General features: G+C 34.8%; 3 protein-coding genes across 6 annotated transcripts in view; 2 read left to right on the top strand and 1 right to left on the bottom strand.

Annotated features, from left to right (window-relative positions):
* LOC101897172 (DNA topoisomerase 2-binding protein 1) overlaps positions 1 to 912 on the bottom strand; it is a 71,945-nt gene extending 71,033 nt beyond the window's left edge. For all 4 annotated transcript variants that reach the window (XR_009342089.1, XM_011294862.3, XM_011294863.3 and 1 more), the window contains exon 1: positions 49 to 912. Coding sequence is in view for 3 of the 4 variants with exons in the window: in XM_011294862.3 (XP_011293164.1) it covers positions 49 to 729 (681 nt within the window). In the remaining variant the exon portion in view is untranslated. The remainder of the gene's footprint in view (positions 1 to 48) is intronic.
* Positions 913 to 1,931: 1,019 nt separating this feature from the next.
* Positions 1,932 to 4,947, top strand: LOC101896647 (coatomer subunit delta). Its single transcript, XM_005185029.4, has 7 exons — positions 1,932 to 2,090; positions 2,194 to 2,233; positions 2,298 to 2,934; positions 3,001 to 3,494; positions 3,834 to 3,945; positions 4,011 to 4,176; positions 4,235 to 4,947. Exons 1-7 carry the CDS (start codon positions 2,088 to 2,090, stop codon positions 4,361 to 4,363), a joined length of 1,581 nt encoding a protein of 526 aa, XP_005185086.1. The 5' UTR covers positions 1,932 to 2,087; the 3' UTR covers positions 4,364 to 4,947.
* Positions 4,948 to 5,960: 1,013 nt separating this feature from the next.
* On the top strand, positions 5,961 to 7,050 carry LOC101896826 (uncharacterized). The gene is made up of 4 exons (XM_005185030.4): positions 5,961 to 6,130; positions 6,186 to 6,247; positions 6,311 to 6,425; positions 6,489 to 7,050. Exons 1-4 carry the CDS (start codon positions 6,096 to 6,098, stop codon positions 6,553 to 6,555), a joined length of 279 nt encoding a protein of 92 aa, XP_005185087.1. The 5' UTR covers positions 5,961 to 6,095; the 3' UTR covers positions 6,556 to 7,050.
* Positions 7,051 to 19,773: the final 12,723 nt, after the last annotated feature.

The raw sequence follows: 19,773 nt of genomic DNA, 5'->3' as shown, positions 1-19,773 counted from the left end.
GTAACTGTGGTATAAAAATGAACTACTTTAACAAAATGTATAACCTACCTTATCTTTCTTTTCACTGTCCAAACCAGTACAAGTTATATTTGTACCAAAAAATATGGGCAATTTATATTTATCGAATTCCTCATCGGTGGCTGAGACCTGGGCAGCACAGCTACGTTCCCATACACGTTGAACCCAATCAACATGCATCACCGGGATGCCATTTAATGTTGCGTGTTCATATTTAGTGGACTTGATTGTATTCGATATCAAATGCGTTACAGATCTACCGAAATTTTGAAAATAATGACCACCCATCCATTGTATCAAATTTTTCAGTTTATCCTTCTCCTGGGCTGTGATGCCAGTTGCCGAGATTTGCAAATCTCGCATGGCACACGTAAACACGGGACTTGTACCCAACGGTATTTGCTGTTCGTTCAACAAACATTGCGTTAGACATGGTGGTCCAATAATCAATGATTTTGTCTGTTGCAGCTGCTGAAAGAAATCACCTTCGAAACGATCGAAAATGAAAACATCTTTTTTTGTTAGCCTTCCAGAGGCTATCAAGGGAAAACCTTCGCTGGCCTTGATCTGTCGTATATTCTCCTCTGGAATGTGATTTTGTAAATAAGTCAATGACTTCTTGAAGTCTTTGATGGCTTTCTCATCGCTGTCGTTGGTGGCAGCGTTAATGGTTGTAACGAAGTAGGCATTGATGGAATCGTCCAAACTCATTTAGAAAAGCAAGAATTCGCCACAAATTTGCACGAAAACTATTTGGAATTTTTGTTATTTGTTAATTTCTGCAAAAGAATATGTTTCCTCAAGTTGTGTTCCTCGCGTTTTTTCTGCCTCTTTGAGAGTTGTAGTTGTAATTGGTTGCGCCAAATTGAATTCACCAAGTGTCAGTTATTGCAAACAACACAGGGTTGTATTCTAATGTAATACATAATGTTGCCAGATTTGTTACTTTTGCTGACACACCTGGGCCACAATTCTTGTTATATGAAAATGTGAAATGAAATCTTTTACAAAGGAAGGAAATGTCAAAAGAAAAATTATATAAAGCAAATAATTTTCATTTCATATTTTTATAGAACAAGAATCCACTCCCTGCAGTAGATCGCCTGACTATAGCAAAGTTTACATAATTATTATCACTAATTTCACGTTTAGCATTTTTCGATGACAATTAATAATAACAATTTTTGACATAAGAATCAAATTAAAAGAAAAATAATTAAATTTATTTTAGGAATATGATAAACAAAAAATACGGGATCAGAAAATGAAAAAATCATTGACATTTAACACATGAACTTTATCAACCTCTACTTTTTTGTAAATGTAGGGTAACTGAAACTCTTTTTTCTGGAAATACACCAACTGAGGGTGTATTATATATCCAAGCCAGTTCAAGCCAGCTTTACACCGACTTATACATTACGTGTTATGCGAAGATGCATAATGTTTTTAGGCGTATTGTTAAAGGTATTGATAATCTAAATAACACGTTTTACTAAATATTCTCAATGAAATTGGGAGCTTGAGGTAGTATGCGGTAATATTCTTTCTTTTAAAATCAGAATAACAAAGTCTGTTGTTTTATGATTTAAAAGTCCATTATACACAATAAGGCTCCAGTACATATTTGCATATTTCCTAGTTCCCTTTATGTTTAACTATATTTCTTGCTTTACCACGAAGTTTTCTGATTGTTTCTTTTTTTATTTGAAATTAAAATTTTACGATTTTATTCAAAACAAAAAAAAATAAATGTAAACCTAACCTTAATGAAGTCTCTATTAATTTCATTGCTGTTCTAACTAGAAACAAGTCTTAAAGTACAGTATGGCAACACCATTACCAATATGTCAACAATGACTTAACAGCAATGTAGGGTTACCATTCTCTCTCTGAAATTGAGACAAAATTTTGACATTTGTCGCTCATTGGGAAAAAATTAATCGAACACGTCAGCTAGGGTCATCAAAAAAATTAATTTTTACAAATTAAACCCCAAAAAATAATAAAAATCTAAACAAAAATCATTCGAAACTGACGACAACTGAGTAAATAAACAATAATTCAAAATGGTAAGTTGGAAATCTTTCGAGTGTTTGATAAAAATCAACAAAAACAAATAACATATCTTCATGCCTGGGTGCTATGATGTTAATATGGTGATGATTGTTACAGGTTCTGATAGCGGCAGCGGTGTGCACCAAAAACGGAAAAGGTTTGTTGTGAAATAGATATGCTTCCTAGATTAAATTGCCTTATTAATTCCTTTCCAATTTCAGTGATTATCTCACGTCAATTTGTGGAGATGACCAAGGCACGCATTGAGGGTCTGTTGGCTGCGTTTCCCAAGCTGATGACAGCGGGCAAACAACACACATACGTGGAAACCGATTCGGTGCGTTATGTTTATCAGCCCATGGAGAAGTTGTATATGCTGTTGATTACCACCAAGGCCAGTAATATTTTGGAAGATTTGGAAACATTGCGTCTGTTCTCCAAGGTTATACCCGAATACTGTCACACACTGGAGGAGAAGGAGATATTGGAAAATGCTTTCAATTTAATCTTTGCATTTGATGAAATTGTTGCCTTAGGCTACAGAGAGAGTGTAAATTTGGGTCAAATTAAGACCTATGTTGAGATGGACTCGCATGAAGAGAAATTGTACCAGGCCGTGAGACAAACACAAGAACGAGAGGCTAAACAAAAGATGCGTGAAAAGGCAAAGGAGTTGCAACGGCAACGTATGGAGACAGCCAAGCGAGGAGGACCGATGGGTGGTGGTATGGGTGGCCGTTCAAGCGGAGGTTTCAGTGCCGATGGTTTTGGAGCCAACACAACCAGTATGGGTATGGGTGGCATGGGCAGTGGTGGGCCATCCATTGAAATGGATAAACCTATTGCACCAAAACCACAGTAAGTTGGAACAATTTTACAACATGACGTCGGAGTGGGAATAAAATTTTGTTTAATTTCTTTTAGGAAACCAGTTTCACGCAATGCCTTGAAATTGGGTGGCAAAACAAAAGACGTTGACAGCTTTGTGGAACAACTCAATAGTGAGGGTGAAAAAATTGCCAAACTTACACCAGCCGCCACGGCCGCAAGTTCAGCTGTTGCAGCTGTCAAAGCTAAAATCATATCCGATGTCCATATGGAAAGTATACATTTGAAAATGGAAGATAAATTGGTGGTACGCATTGGTCGTGATGGTGGTCTACAACAATTTGAGCTCTCTGGTCTGTTGACGCTACGTATTTCGGATGAGAATATGGGTCGCATTAAAGTCGCTCTGGAAAATAATGATGCCCATGGCATACAGTTGCAAACACATCCTAACGTTGATAAGGAATTGTTTAAGACACGTTCGATAATTGGTTTGAAAAATCCCGCCAAACCATTCCCATTGAATACAGATGTGGGTGTATTGAAATGGCGTTTTGTGACACAAGATGATTCGGCAATACCGTTGACAAGTAAGTTGGATATTTAATGAATTCGAAATGATATAACAGGGTTTCATGTGATGACGGTTTGGATTGGACTTGCAAAGTCTACCATATCCAATTATTTAAAAAAATGAGTAAATTTGAAACACTCACTTTTAGGTCAATTTTGTTAAACCGAGGAGTTCTGATTTGTATAAAGTCTAAGCTTTGAGTCTTGCAGTATCTGAACATCAACACTACTTATTCTTACGAGAACTGACCATTAAAAAGCTTAACGTCTTAGATAAATTTATCCATATTGTTGTCATATCTAACTTATTTTTGAACTTCATTAATTTATTCCCTATTTTCTTGTTATCCAAACAGTAAACTGCTGGCCATCTGAAAATGGAGAAGGTGGATGCGATGTTAACATTGAATATGAATTGGAAGCTCAACATTTGGAGTTACAAGATGTTTCTATTGTTATACCATTGCCGTAAGTAAAAACATGGTTGAAGAGCCTCAATTTGAATTACAAATATTTTTTTGTTTTAATTTCAGTATGAATGTCCAACCCCAAGTTGCCGAATATGATGGCACATACAATTATGATGCACGTAAACATATTTTACAATGGAATATTCCTGTCATTGATGCTGCCAATAAATCGGGAGCCATGGAATTCAGTTGTAATTCATCCATACCTGGTGATTTCTTCCCAGTGCAAGTAAGATCAACACCATGCCCTAAATAACGCACATATACTAATGAATTTTTTCATTTAGGTTTCATTTGTTTCGAAAACGCCCTATGCTGCTCTGAAAGCTAAAGAAGTTGTGTTGGTCGACAATGATGAACCTGTGAAATTCTCAACAGAAAATATTCTCTATGCAGATAAATACGAAGTTGTTTAAACAAAGTATGCAAAAAAAGCAAATTTTTATAGGAATATCTACAAGGATAATAATGCAGCATATTAAATCTCTCCCAGCGTGTTCGAAATCGTCATGATGGGAATGGTTGATAATATAGGATAATTGATTTATATTCTTTTCCCTGGCATACATTCGTTTGCTTTGCGTATCGTTATTATATTTCTTTCCCTCTTTGAAAAGAATACAAATCCTGGCAATGTTTGATACCATAAATTCCAAAACCCTTGCAAAAAATCATTTACATGTAATTGTCTTCTTCATTTTCGAGTCTGTGTATGTTAAAAACATAGAATTTTAAGTTTTTCTCGTATTCGTATTCCACACCGAGGAGTTTGTTACAACAATACCATTCGCATTATTCCTCAACTATATAAAACTAATTGATTTTTTTTATATATACATAACGCGTTTATCGTTTACTTTATTATACAATTATATACAAATAATAATAATAAAAATATTCCAAACAGAAAAATGAAATAATTTTATAAAAATTAAAAAAAAAACAGTAGTTATTAAACACACACACACAAATCATAAATAAATGATAAGAAAATGAAAAAGTCTTGTATTGTTTGAAATTTGATAAATGTTAGATAAAATGTTTGTTCTACTTTTTGTAGCATGGGCTTTTTTTTGCGGAAGTAATGACGCATATATTTATAAACATGCATACATAGTTGTTATCGTCAGAACTATGGAAAGAATAGTCAATCCATAGAGCCAGATATTTTTAAACATATTTCCGAAATATTGTTTTATAAATTATATTAAGTCTCTCCCTCTGTTAAAATGAGAATATTCAGCAAATGGTTTACATTCAAACTTTAAAAAAGACTCTCAGTCCCTGCTATCCCATTGTAGGCCTTTCAAACTACTAGGAATTAAATCGAGCAGCATTGTGAAGATATGTAGTTACCCTTGCACAATGCCCTACCATAGTTCACGTATTTTGGATGTTGTCAATTTCATAAAAATGGACCCACTCTAATACTCATGACATATCACAGTGTTTCCATACAATTTAAATGAGGACCATACCACCTTGGTACAATTAAATATAACCTAATTTCGAATAATTATATCCAGCTCTGCATTTTCTGCAATTGTCACGTTAAATTCAACTTGATTGAAAGCAGTTTTCCATCTCTGGTTTATGTATATATAATGAAATAATAAGCGTTTTGACAGTGACATGTTGGACCTTTTGGTTCCATTACAAAGAAAACTGGTAAAATCAATTCACAGTTACAAAGAAATTACAACTATTTTTTACAGACTTAGTTAACTTTACTTCTTTTGAATTTTCCATTAGAAATGTAGGGACATTCCCAACTCTGGGTTCTTACTTTACCCCAGGCAATAAAAAATACTGCAATTATCAGTTTTTACGTACTCAATTTTATTGAGAAGTGAGGGAGTCCCTGTTTTCCTCTCTCACCAACAGTATTGTACATTCGGCAATTACAATTGTCTAATTTAAATTATATTTATTTTCATTCAAGCCTTTTAACGGCGTTTCTGTCTATTTCAACGGCGTTCATTTTACATGTAAAGAGCTTTGAGGTATTGCCCTCAGCTGATAATACAAAGAGAGCAAATAGAGAAGAGGGAGTAGGAAAAAAACGATTCATAAACAAAATTCCACACATTTTGTTAAAAAACAAGTCTAACATTTTGTAGAAATTATCAACAATTTAGGATCAAAACAATGGAACAGCAATTGGAAAAGGCTTTAAATGAAATGTAAGTAAAAAACTCCTTTGCTTATAAATCAAATACTAAAGGATTTTACTCTTAGCAACTCGCAACCTGATACCGTGGGATGTCTGATAACTAATCGTCAGGGTCTTTGTCTTGGAGGTAAGTTTTTGGCATGAGTTCGATAATTTACATTAAATATTAAATTATTTATTGATAATATAGCTGCCGGTAAAATCAATCCCAAAATGTCTGGCATTGGTATGGCCTTGTCGGAGCAGGCATGCAAATTGGAACCCAATCTAAATCCACCCACCATTGTTTTATATAGTGGGAATAAGTAAGCACATATGTTCAATATGCAGTATTTCCTCTATTTTATTTATTATTTATACTCATATAGACGCTGCATTATCCAAAAGGATGGGGAAATAACAGGTGTGATTTACAAGGAAAGCTCATCGAACTAGTTCCTTTGTGCAATGGCAACGTTGTGAGAGCACAATATCAACCCTAAACATAGAAGGCGAATCTTTTTCAAACTCATGGAAACTCGTGAAACATCTCTGGCGTTGGGAAATGTAGAAGGCCAAGCATTTCTTAATCCCCTGGGAAATTCGTGGTGAATCCTGGGGATGTTAAATTAATTTTGTCTTATATATAAATGGGGGATATTTTTGCCATGGAGCTTAAATAGCTCGGATTGTCTCACTCAATCGTTCATGCTTCCATTTGTGATTTAAAATAAAAAAATGTTAATTAATATTAATATTTAATTAATTTGTATTACTTCTATATTTCTATAATACAGTAGTTTTAAGCTTTACCATTATCATATTTTGCCATAATCTCTCTCTATACAAGAACACTTTGTATAAATAAAATATTTCTAAAAATATGTACTATATTTTTTCGATACTTTGTAGAATGGAATAAATCAAATCAAATAAATAATAATACAGCGAGTGTTCGGATGTATAATTTCTTACTTAAAAATATTAGAATTTTAAGAAGAAGAGTTAATTAGTATGAAGATTAAATGGCATAATATAAGGGGATGGGGTTTGTTCACAAAAAAGAGCTAAACTTTGGAGAAAATGAACATAAACCAAACACTATTCAGAGGGAATAGTTCGTTTTATCCACATGAAAAAAACATCATTTAAATTCAATTTTATTAAACTTTCTTCCAATATACAAACAAATTTATGTTGCAACATGCCCATCATATGACACAATTCACTTAGGTGAATATAATACTAGTTTGGTTGTTGGCAGTATCCAGAGAATATCTTGAAACTGATTAATACCATAAATCTCTTTAAAATAGTTAGAGGATTTACTTGGATGAATGGAAGGTTATTAATTAATATTATCATTATTAAAAAAAGACAACCTTATTGGTCGATTGACCTCTTGAAATTACTACCAATGCCCCAACTCATCATTACCACCTCGTAATGCGTATAGCTTACCTACTATTTTATTGTAATAAATTCAATTATATTGCAAACTGTAAGTCACTCACATTGCTTCATAGCCAGCCACACATAAAGGTCCTGACAAAGAAATGAAAAAAAAAAAAAAAAAAAATAAACAAGGATTTTAAGGAATTGAGGTGAACCAATTCTTTTATGTTAACTTTTGTCATTTTCTTTTTATTTCTGTTGGTCCATCCAACAAGCTATGTTACAACACAATCTTCCAGTCGGTCTGTCAGCCAGTCAGTCAGTCATCTGGGTTACCACAAATAAATCCTTGTCTATGGTATGAAATCATTTAAGGAATCCCAAAGAAGCAGCAAATTTTTTCTATAGACAGCAGATAGGAAGATAAACAGACTAACCAGGATGTGTAGGATGAGATGGACAAATGTGAGTACAAAGATGAGAAGGGGATAGAAGTATAAATGGTGAGTTAATATTTTACGTATATACGTACATACATACCAACAATGTAGAAATTATTGTGGGTTATTATTTTTGAACAGGTACACATATACTTATTTGCCCAAGAGGGATTATGATCAAAATAGAGATGCAATAAAGGACTACGGGAAAATCTATTTATATTTGTTTTTTACAAAGTCTGTTCAATAAAAAACATTTCTTTAACTTGGATTGTTTGGATGTAAGAGGTATTAATTAGTTCCGTGTAATTTGTGCGGAGAATTTAAAGTGAAATAAATCGCATAGAAATGGTGTAGGTGGTACTCATTATGGTGTTGCATTGTTGTTCCACATTTCATACAGTCTATAACCAAGTGCCTTTACTTAATCTTCGTAGATTATATTAAGTTTGTTTAAGTTTGTCATTCCGTTTATAACACCTCGAAATATACATTTTAGACCCCACAGAGTATATATATTCTTGATCAGAATAAAATTCTATGTCGATTTAGCAATGTCCGTCCATCTGTCCGTCTGTGGAAATCACTCGAGCTTCCGAAGGAATTGAAGTAGATTGATAAAATTTTACCCAAATGTATATTATGCCTGAAGGACTTTCGGTATTAAAAATGGGTCATGTAGGTCCACGTTTTGGTATAGCCCCCATATAACGGTACCTCCGGATATGCGGTATTTTGATGATTTTAGCGACATTATTCGCCGGAATTGTTTCAAATTTGGTATTTGAAGTTCGTAATGGATGCTACAGCCTATGACAGGAAATTGTCTGTGCAGGTCCACGTCTTCGTATAGCCCCCATATAACGGTACTTCCCGACCTTCGGTATTTTGATGATTTTAGCGACATTATTCAGCGGAATTGTCTCAAATTTGGTACTGAAGTTCGCAATGGATACTACAGCCTAAGACAGAAAATTGTCCCGATATTCGGTATTTTGATGATTTAAGCGATATTATTCACCGGAATTGTTTTACGTTCGTAATGGATACTACAGCCTAAGACCGAAAATTGTCTGCGCAGATCCACGTCTTCGTATAGCCCCGATATAACTGTACCTCCCGATATTTAGCATTTTTGTTATTTTAGCTACATTATTCACCGATTTTTTTTTTAAGTTTCGCATTTGAATATTGCAATGGCTTAAGACAAAAGTTACTTATGCAGGTCCATGTCGTTGTATATAGCCTAATACAACAGCTACATTGGGTATTTTTATGATTTTGACAGATTTTTTAACGTATTTCAATCTTTTTGAGAATTGCCAAATTCGTTCCAGATGGTGGAGGCTATTCAAAGATCGGCCCGCCCGAACTTTACAGCTTTTTTACTTGTTTTTCTTTAAAATACATATTCAAATATCCTTGTAAGGATATAACCCAAACAATTGATATACGACATACGGATGGTGTAGACATGCATGAGAACAAATTTTCTATACATATATTCTTATTTACTTGGTCAGTTTGGCTTATAAAAACAACACCAACAAACTCCGGAATTGTTAACAAACATAAATTCTCCCAAAAAAACATAGTGTGTGTAGAAAAAAAATATTCATTTATTCATTAGAAAGTTTGCAGTTTAACACATTCATAGTTCTGTGGCACAAAGTCAACATCACTTGAAATGCGTAAATACCACCCGTACCCAGAATGCAAAACATAAAAAAAAGTTTGATTTTGAAACTTGTTTTAGTCATAAGTGAAAAAAAAGAAGAAAACTTTCTGAAATTGGAGGCTGTTGTGAAATGCAATGGGGGATAAGTCATAGAAATATTGGATTTTTAAAATATTCGAGAGTAGAAACTTGAGAGAATGATACAATTTATTCAAGGTAATCTCATTCCAAGTTATAATATTCAAATTTGTATTTATAATTTTTGATTTGTGTATTTAAAGTACTTTTTTCTCATTATACTCTCCACCTTGAAAAGGGGGATATATTCCGTTTGTAACACCCCTAAATATTCAACGTAGACCCCATAAAATATATATATTCATGATCAGCATAAAATTCATAGTCGATTTAACGATGCCCATGTGTTGAAATCACGATACAGCCCACATTATTTGATTTAGAGCTTAAAAATTTTGGCAGAACAATTTGTATTGTGTTTAGGATGGTTGGTATTATATATAACGGTACCTCCCGACTGCAATATAACGGTACCTCCCGATATTCGGTATTTTGATGATTATCGCCACATTTCTTCACGGATTTTTCTAAAAATTGGTATTTGTAGAGCGTAATGGGTTCTGGCTCGTGTGGCGGAACATTGTATGTATAGGTCTACGTTTCCGTATATCCCCGTGAGATTGTCTATAACGGTACCCGTTTTCCTTCATATAACGTTTTCTTCCCTATAACTGTACCTTTGGATATTCGGCATTTTAATGATTTTTGCCTTCATTTTTCCACGGATTTGTCTAAAATTTGGTATTTGCAGGTCATAATGGGTTCTAACTCCGGTGACAGAACATTGTATGTATAGGCTCACGTTCTTCGCATAGCGCCCATATAACGGTACCTCCCGATATTCGGTATTTTGGCGATTTTGCCACATTTACCCACGAAATTGTTTCAAATTTGGTATTTAAGAACATTTGATAGATAATTGTAGATTGTAGTATAAAATTGTCTATATAGGTTCTCATTTTGGTATGGCCCGCATGTAACTTCCTCACTAACTTTATGTTTTTTTTTAAAGTTTATCTGCATTATCCAAACGGTCACACTGGTATTTGTAGTTTAAAGTGCAACCCTTTTGAATTCAGATACTTTTATATAAAAATATTTTCTTTACCCAATGGTGGAGGGTGTTAAAAGTTCAGGCCGGCCGAACTTATTGTTGGAACAACTCTAGTTTAGTAAAAACTCTTCGATTTTTTTGAATTTTTTTTTCCAGAGGTAGGTGTTTTTACTCTGATTCCGGGAAAGTATATTTTTCTTAGGGGATTAATCCGGAGTCCCAGATTTTTGACCTGAAAATCTGAGTTTAATACCTGTGCTAGACCCGAAAAATATAATAGCACAAATTGTAGCATTTTGGAAAGGTAAGAGTGTCAGTGTCATAATGGGTCCTTTTCGACTTTTTGAGGGTTTTTTAAAACATCCGAGTCCAAAAAATCGATAATTTGACAATCACTTCCGAATAGCTTTAAATAACCCCATTATGTGTCCACTTGTTGGATAGCTATTTTCATATTTTCTTTCAAACTTTCGGGTCAAAAATCTGGGATCGCGGATCTGTCCCCCAAGAAAAAACAATAGTTTCCTGGAATCGGGGTAAAAATACCTACCACTGGAAAAAAATTAAAAAAACTGAAGAGTTTTTACTAAACTAGAGTTAAGCCATGGAGAGATATGAATGCACAATGCCACATTTTCAATTCTACCGTGGTTGAGAAGTGGACTTGAAGGTGAGATAAAAAGCTTTTTTGATTGACATTAGTCATCGACTGTCTTCTTCGTTGAGAAACAAAGGACTTTTAGGTTGACTTAGTTCGATTTTAACCCTTTTCCGAAGAAGCCAGTCAAAAAAGCGTTTTATGCACTCTCACCTTAACTTTCGAAGAATCTGTCACTTAAAAAATTTCAAATTTTTCATAGTGGCAATCGATTTACATAATCAATATATATATAATATATAATTTAGCCTATAAAAGTACATATCCTAGATTGAAGCATTTCAACGACGGTGTTATTTGCCATGCTGTCGGATTTTAAATTGGCCATTAAGACTGGATCGAGTTTTATTTGAAAAATTATTTACTTTATGGCACCGATGAAAAAAGATATAAATCTAATCTAATAAATTTAAAAGGTTTGAAAATATCTCTTAACCTTTATTGCCCTGTAGCGCATGCAAATAATATAGAAATGCATATTTTTGGAAATTTTCAATGCGTAGAGCAATTTAAAAGCAGAAAATAACCCAAACATTTGTGTAATTTAAAATTGGGAAATATGAATTTCATTCATGACTCCCTCTCGCCCATTTGCCAACGTCCGGGATTTTTGAATACCAAACGTAAATATTTTCATATTCTCTTGGCTACCAGTGCTTAGATGTGTGTGAGTATATATTTGAATACATGCAATTGTTTAAAATTTGTATTTTGCAATGAAACAGAGAATCTTTTTTTACAACAACCTATATTCTATTTAAACTTTTGTTGAAAAATTGGGAAAAATGTTTGACAAGAACTTTATTATTTTCAGTAAATATGAAATTTTCTGTTAATTATAAATACAAAGTTCGAATGAAATCGAATGGCAATTAGTCTAAAATAATTACAAATTTTAAGGAAAGGAGAAAATAAATATTTGGGCTTTTCAGACTGACTTGTCAACGAAATGACTTTACCTGCCCCTGAGACACAATTCACTCATAAAATTTAGTAGTTTTTGAAGAGAGAAGAGAGTTTTTTTAGAAGAGAGAAGACTTTAGTTCCCTTCTCGAATTACGTGTCCTCAGAAAACCCATCGCAAATATTGATATGATGTGGTTTGTAATCTTTTCGAGTATTAAATAATTAGAACCTGTTTCTTTATGGAATTGTATTTTCTGTTCGAATTTACATTCGTATCGTCATCGGTCTGTATGACTGGCACTAAAACTACTTTTCCAGTTCTTCGAAATCCATATTATCAGTATATCATCTTCTTTTGACAGATGTTCAAACAAATATATATATTCGATGGCAACTTGACTATCTATGTGTCCTGCGTTGGTCGTTATACTTTTAACATATTCCGTACTAAATACAACTGGAGCAACCTCTCTGGCTAACAACACTTATTTACCAAATTACAAATGTTTTTAAATTCAACAAATGGTTAAAATTTTATTTGGACTGCAGTGAAGGATTAAAAAACACATCACTTATATAGGGCCTTAGCAACACCTGCTGCTATTAGATGATAAGGCTATTACATATGTAGTGTCAAATTTTCCCTATGTAGATGTTGCACACATCATGTTATACATTATATTTCAGTTGTGAAATACACAAGTAATGTATATTGAGAACAATTCTAGATTAGTACAAACTCTTCGATTTTTTCGAATTTTTTTCCAGAGGTAGGTAGGCAGGTTGATTTCGGGAAACAATTTATGCCCTACACCACAAGGTGGTCAGGGTATTATGTCTTTGTGCATTTGTTTGTAACAGGCAAAAGGAAACGAGATAGACCCATAGTTCCTTTTGATGATCTGCATAGAATCACATTCTGAGTCGATTTATCCGTCCGTCCGTCCGTCTGTCCATGTATTTTTGTAAACAAAGTACAGTTCGCATTTATTGTCCTATCCAGATCAAATTTTGCACAAATCATTTGTTTGGCTCAAGGACGAACCCTATTGAAATCAGAGATAATCGGTCAAAATTAAGATATAGCTCCCATATATATCTTCGTCCGATTTGATTTTTATTGTGCACCAAACGTGTAATATCAGGCCGAATGGTATGGAATTTTGCACATACAATCAGATTAGGCCTGAAAATAAGTATGCCAAATTTTATCGAAATCGGTTCAGATTTAGCTATAGCTCCCATATATATTGTTCATCCGATTTGTTATTTTTGTGCTCCGCAGCCGTAATATGAACAACAATATTTTGGGAAATATATCAAATACAACGCAGAAATACAATTGCTAAATTTTATCGAAATCGGTTCACATTTGGATATAGCTCCCATATATAACTTCGTCCGATTTACCATTTATTGTGCACCAAACGTCTAATATGGAATTTGGCACTTACGACCGAATTGAGTCTAGAAGCTAGTATGCCAAATTTGGTGAAGATCGGTTCAGATATAGCTATAGCTCCCATATATACTGTTCATCCGATTTGTCATATTTGTTACCCACAGCAGTAATATGCACTCCGTAACGACGATTTACAGGGAAATATATCAAATACAGCTCAGAAATATCTTTGCCAAAATTTATCGAGATCGGTTCCGATTTGGATATAGCTCCCATATATATATTTATCCGATTTCAAGTTAATTGTGCACCAAATGGGTAATACAAGTCCGAATTTAAAAGATACAAATGCTTCGGCATATTCAGTCCTTTGAACTTTAAATTATAATCATAGCGTGTATGAACTTTTAATTGTGATGCGGAGCTCTACTAAATTAGCAAAGTGGTGTAGGGTATCATAAAGTCGGTCCCGTCCGACTTTAAGGCTTTCTTTACTGTTTTTTTCTTGGGGGACGGACTCGGAACCCCAGATTTTTGTCCCGGTTCAAGACCCGGGTTGGATCCGAATCCACTTGCCCGATGTAGAAAATATAGGCATCGTTTGGAAGTTTATGAAAATACCTATCCAACAAGCCCCGGCCAAAGGCCTTCTACTTACAACAACTGTCAAATTTAGAAAAACGTTAGTTTACGTAGCCTGTTGAACGCACCCAGAAGAGAATATCTCTGGACCCGAAAAAGGTATTAGTAAAAATTGTAGCATTTTGGAAAGAAAACGACAATTTATCGGAATCGGGGTAAAAATACCTACCACTGAAATAATTAAAAACCAGTAAAAAAACATTAAGTTCGGCCGGGCCAAACTTTTAATACCCTCCACCTTAGGGTAAAGGAAACATTAGAAGAAACGTGGCAAAAACCATTAAAATGACGAATATCGGGAGGTAGCATTATATGGGGGCTATACCAAATCGTGGACCTACACATGCAATGTTTCGCCAACGGAGCTAGAACCCATTTTTCAGACAAATACGTAAAAAAATGTGGCAAAAATCATCAAATTACCGAATATCGGGAGGTACCGTTATATGGCGGCTATACCAAAACGCGGACCTATAATTACAATGACTCGCCACCCGAACTGGGACACATTATGATCTACAACTACCAATTTTCAGAGAAATTCGTGAAAAAAATGTGTCAAAAGGCATCAAAATACCGAATATTGGGAGGTACCGTTATATGGGGACTATACCAAAACGTGGACCTATACATACAATGTTTCGTCACACGAACTAGGACTCATTATGACCTACAAATACCAATTTTTAGACAAGTCAGTGAAAAAATGTGGCAAAAACAATAAAAATACCTAATATCGGGAGGTACCGTTATATGGGGGCTATACCAAATCGTGGACCCATACTTGCAATGTTTCGCTGCCGGAGCTGGAACCCATTATGACCAACAAATACCAAGTTTTAGACAAATCCGTGAAAAAATGTGGCAAAAATAATGAAAATACCGAATATCGGGAGGTACCTTTATATGGGGGCTATACCAAAACGTGGACTTATACGTGCAATGTTTTGCCATACATACAGGGACCCGTTATGACCTACAAATACCAATTTTCAGACAAATCCGTGAAAAAAATGTGGCAATAACCATCAAAATACCGAATATCGGGAGGTACCGTTATATGGGGACTATACCAGAACGTAGACCGATATATCTCATTTTCAATACCAATGAAAGATACAATACAAATTGCTCTGCTAAATTTTGGCTAATTTGGATAATATGTTATTATCTTTCTCGGATCAACAGATATGGATCTTTGAACCTAGACAAGCCGATTATGTTCAGTAAATTCTATTCAGTTTTTCTAAACCGTATGCTTTTTTCGGGTAGCCTTGAGATTTTCTCCTCTGGGTATGTCCAAAACCGGCTACGTCCCGTTACTCCTTTAAAATAGCAAGCCTGCGGCCAGGGCTTTAGCTTTTCTCTCCTGGCTATGTCCAACATGCGAACCAAAGTTTTTCTAAATTTGATATTCCTTTTAAGTACCCGAACTTTGTTAATAATATTTTGCATTTTGGAAAGGTTATAGTGTCAACAATAATTTGACATACATTTTGTGAACTCCCTAGGGTATTCTTTTAAATCCTGGTCCAAAAATCCTATGGTTTCCATACAACTCCGGAGCCGTTTTAAACAGCTCCAAGTGGCCACATGTTGCTTTCATTAGCTTTCAAATTATACCTACACCTGAGTTACTGAGAAGATTAGCTCAGTTAAAATTACCGTGTTATCAATGAGACTTTTACATGGTAATTGATTTTAAATGTAACTGACACTTCCGTACCATAATTGGACTACTCCTTATAGCTCTCCCCAACAGTTGATCATTCAGAATTCTACCTCTCAATCCGTCAATGCATTCCACCAAGTTGGCTCCTGTCACATAATTGCCTGATATGGAAATTTATTCACATAAACATTTTGTGTGCTGTTGTGTACTCCGAAATGTCCATTTCCGCTTGGACGTTATTTTTGCTTATCTTTACAATGTGTACGTAAATGAGCAACTTAAATCCTCTAGAGATGACAATGATATTGAAAATGTTGCAAGGGTATTTAGAATATGTAGCGCAAAAGGTATAAGTTATAAATGTATAAATATTTATGTTTTTGAGTGTTTCTAAAATAGCCAAAATTTTAAAAAAATAGACGAAATCTAAAAAAATATCATGAAGTGTAAATTTCAATGTTATTATGATCAAATGTAAATGATTTTTTTTAGAAGATACATTTTTTTCAGGTGACCAATATGCTAGATTACTTGGAGTGTAAATCATAGCTGCACTGATTCAATAACTGACTTGCACATATCGAGCCTATTCGGCGCTTAACTAATTCAACAGCTCTGTACATTTTTTGGGTTGAAAATACTGTTCATTTGGGTCGACCAATATGCATGTTATCCTCTCTGTTTTATTTGCTTAACATAGGCATTAGTTATCCTATATTTTCCCCCTTTTCGCGTGTTTAACATAATGTCTAAAATGCTAATGAGAGGATGTGGAAGTGGGCAATAACACTTGCAGGACTAAATGTGTCGCCACAATTCTAGTTACACATTTCTACCAATATTATAGTATAAACGACAGACCAGCGGCGAAACATTTTTATACCCTACACCACAAGGTGGTCAGGGTATTGTGTCTTTGTGCATTTGTTTGTAACAGGCAAAAGGAAACGAGATAGACCCATAGTTCCTTTTGAGATCTGCATAGAATCACAGGTCAAAGTATAGGTCGCATTTATTGCCCGATCCAGATAAAATTTTGCACAGATCAATTGTTTGGCCCAGGGACGAACCCTATTGAAATTGGAGATAATCGGTCAAAATTTAGATATAGCTCCCATATATATCTTCGTCCGATTTGCCTTTTATTGTGCACAAAACGTGTACTATCAGCTCGAATTGTATGGAATTTTGCATATACACCCAAATTAGGCCTGAAAAAAGTATGCCAAATTTGATCGAAATCGGTTCAGATATAGCTATAGCTCCCATACATATTGTTCATCCGATTTGTTTTTTTTTTTTTGTTCTTCGCAGCCGTAATATATACTCTGCAACAAAAATATTTGGGGAAATATAGCAAATACAGCTCAAAAATACATTTGCTAAATTTTATCGAGATCGGTTCAGATTTGGATATACCTCCCATATATAACTTCGTCCGATTTACCATTCATTGTGCACCAAACGTCTAATATTTGTCCAAATGGGATGGAATTTGGCACTTCCGACCGAATTGGGTCTAGAAGCTAATATGTCAAATTTGGTGAAGATCGGTTCATATATAGCTATAGCTTCCATATATATTGTTCATCCGATTTGTTATATTTGTTACTCACAGCCATAATATGCACTCCGTAACAACGATATTCAGGGAAATATATCAAATACAGCTCAGAAATATCTTTGCCAAAATTTATCGAGATTGGTTCAGATTTGGATATAGCTCCCATAAATATCTTTATCCGATTTCAAATTAATTGTGCACCATATGGGCAATACAACTCCGATTTTAAAAGATACAAATGCTTCGGCATATTTAGTCCTTTGAACTTTAAATCATAGCGTGTGTGATTGAATTATCCCATAAAAACTTTTAATTGTTATGTGGAGCTCTACTATATTAGCAAAGTGGTGTAGGGTATCATAAAGTCGGCCCCGCCCGACTTTAAGGCTCCCTTTACTGGTTAGCGGTAGTTTATTGCAACAAAAAGCATTAGTTGCATGCAACTCAGTATTTTCCCTTAATAGTGCCATTAGAGTTCTGTAAATCTTGTTTGCAGTTCGGTACACCAGTTTCTAAAAGTATGAGTGATTTCATATATTTCATATCACTCATACGCAGAGTTGTCGTACAAACGACCGGAGTCCGAGGAATTAGATAAGGGACGAACTCTGTCCCTGTTCCATCGAACTAGATTGGCATAATTCTAGGTACAATTAGAGCAAACTGTAATAATACTAATAACTACTTGAGGGAATTGTTTAAGAGCCATATTTGTAAGTTTAAGGATATTCTAGAAATTATGGTGCCATAAACAAAAAATAAAAAAGTGACTATAATAATATGTATTTTTTAACCCTCTACCGTCCGATTGTAATATTTACTTAGGTCCCAATATAACTTTCTGTTGTTTCATACAATTGCCATAAAATTAAATGTCAACTAAAGTCCTGATGTCCAACACCCATAATCTGTTCAGAGAGAAAATGTAATAATCATTATCATCGTACAAAATATTCGAGCACAAAAAAAAGTGTTTGAAAATGACAGAAGTTGTTGATTGAACAACACTTGTTCTGGGGATTCTTTTCGTTGTTGCTTGGCCAAGCAACGGTACAGAGAAAATATCCAAATATTTTTGAAAACATTAACAGTGGAACAAATAAGATACCCGAAGCCTTTTAGAGCCACTTTTGTCAGCTATGATTTAGAAGCTTCAGTAAATGAGAAGGTGAAAAGTGCAAGTTATGCACGCAAAAAAAAAAAAAAAATAAATAAATAACGATATTACCTAGTTTTGGCCAAATCGGATATTCCCTTCGAGTGTTATCGTGCGCACCAGATAGTCAGACAGACGGACGAACGGATATCACTACATCGACCTAAATGTCCTGAAACGGATTTGGTCCAAAGAGACCAAAAGTGCCAAAAGTGGTGAGCTACCGAATTTGGTTTTCTCCGATGAGAAAATATTCGTTATTCAGCAGGTTGTGAACTAACAAGAAGGTCGTTTTTACTTGCCAAAGAGGTCAGCTGAAAATGTGCACCTTCGGTTGGCAACCAGAACTAAAGCGCCGACCATGGTGATGGTGTGGGCCGCCATAATAGTCGATGGTCGCTCTCCGCTCGTATTGATAAAATAAATAAATAATAAAAATGTATTCTGGAGGCCTAGGGCACGCAAATATTTTGGCCGCAGACCTTGGACATTCCAACAGGACTCAGCACCGCCACTCTAGTATGGTTACAAAATAAGGTTCCTCGCTTCATTTCCAGCGCACAATGGCTCCCAAAATCTCCGGTTACCAATCTGTTGGACTATTGTGTCCGGAGTATTTTGAAAAGCAAGGTTGACACTAAAAAATACCAAAGTGTCGATCACCTCAAGCAAGCGCTTCGCCGGAAGTGGTCAAAATACCGCGGAGCAACATTCAGTATAGTGAATGATGTAGTCGATATAGGGAAAGTCTGGCACATTGAAATATCAGATTTATTCCAGATACGATGTGGACAGTATTGGCCCATTACTTTGGAGCCTCAACCATAAAGGGTCAGAAATTTGAATTATCATACCGCAAGACAAAAACTAAATGATCGAACATTGGCTGAGGGTATTCAACTGTCGGCAAAACCGACTGATACTTTTTAACTTGTTGCTGTGGAGATCTCTAAAGGGAACTGTACCACATTGTGAAGTAGACTATAAACAAATTTAAGGAAAAAAAAACAAAAAAAAACTTTTCGACGC

This window comes from Musca domestica, unplaced genomic scaffold (genome assembly GCF_030504385.1).
Source record: "Musca domestica strain aabys unplaced genomic scaffold, Musca_domestica.polishedcontigs.V.1.1 2, whole genome shotgun sequence".
Classification (NCBI taxonomy): domain Eukaryota; kingdom Metazoa; phylum Arthropoda; class Insecta; order Diptera; family Muscidae; genus Musca; species Musca domestica.
Note: the sequence above shows the minus strand (reverse complement) of the source record. Positions and strands in the feature narration are given on the sequence as shown.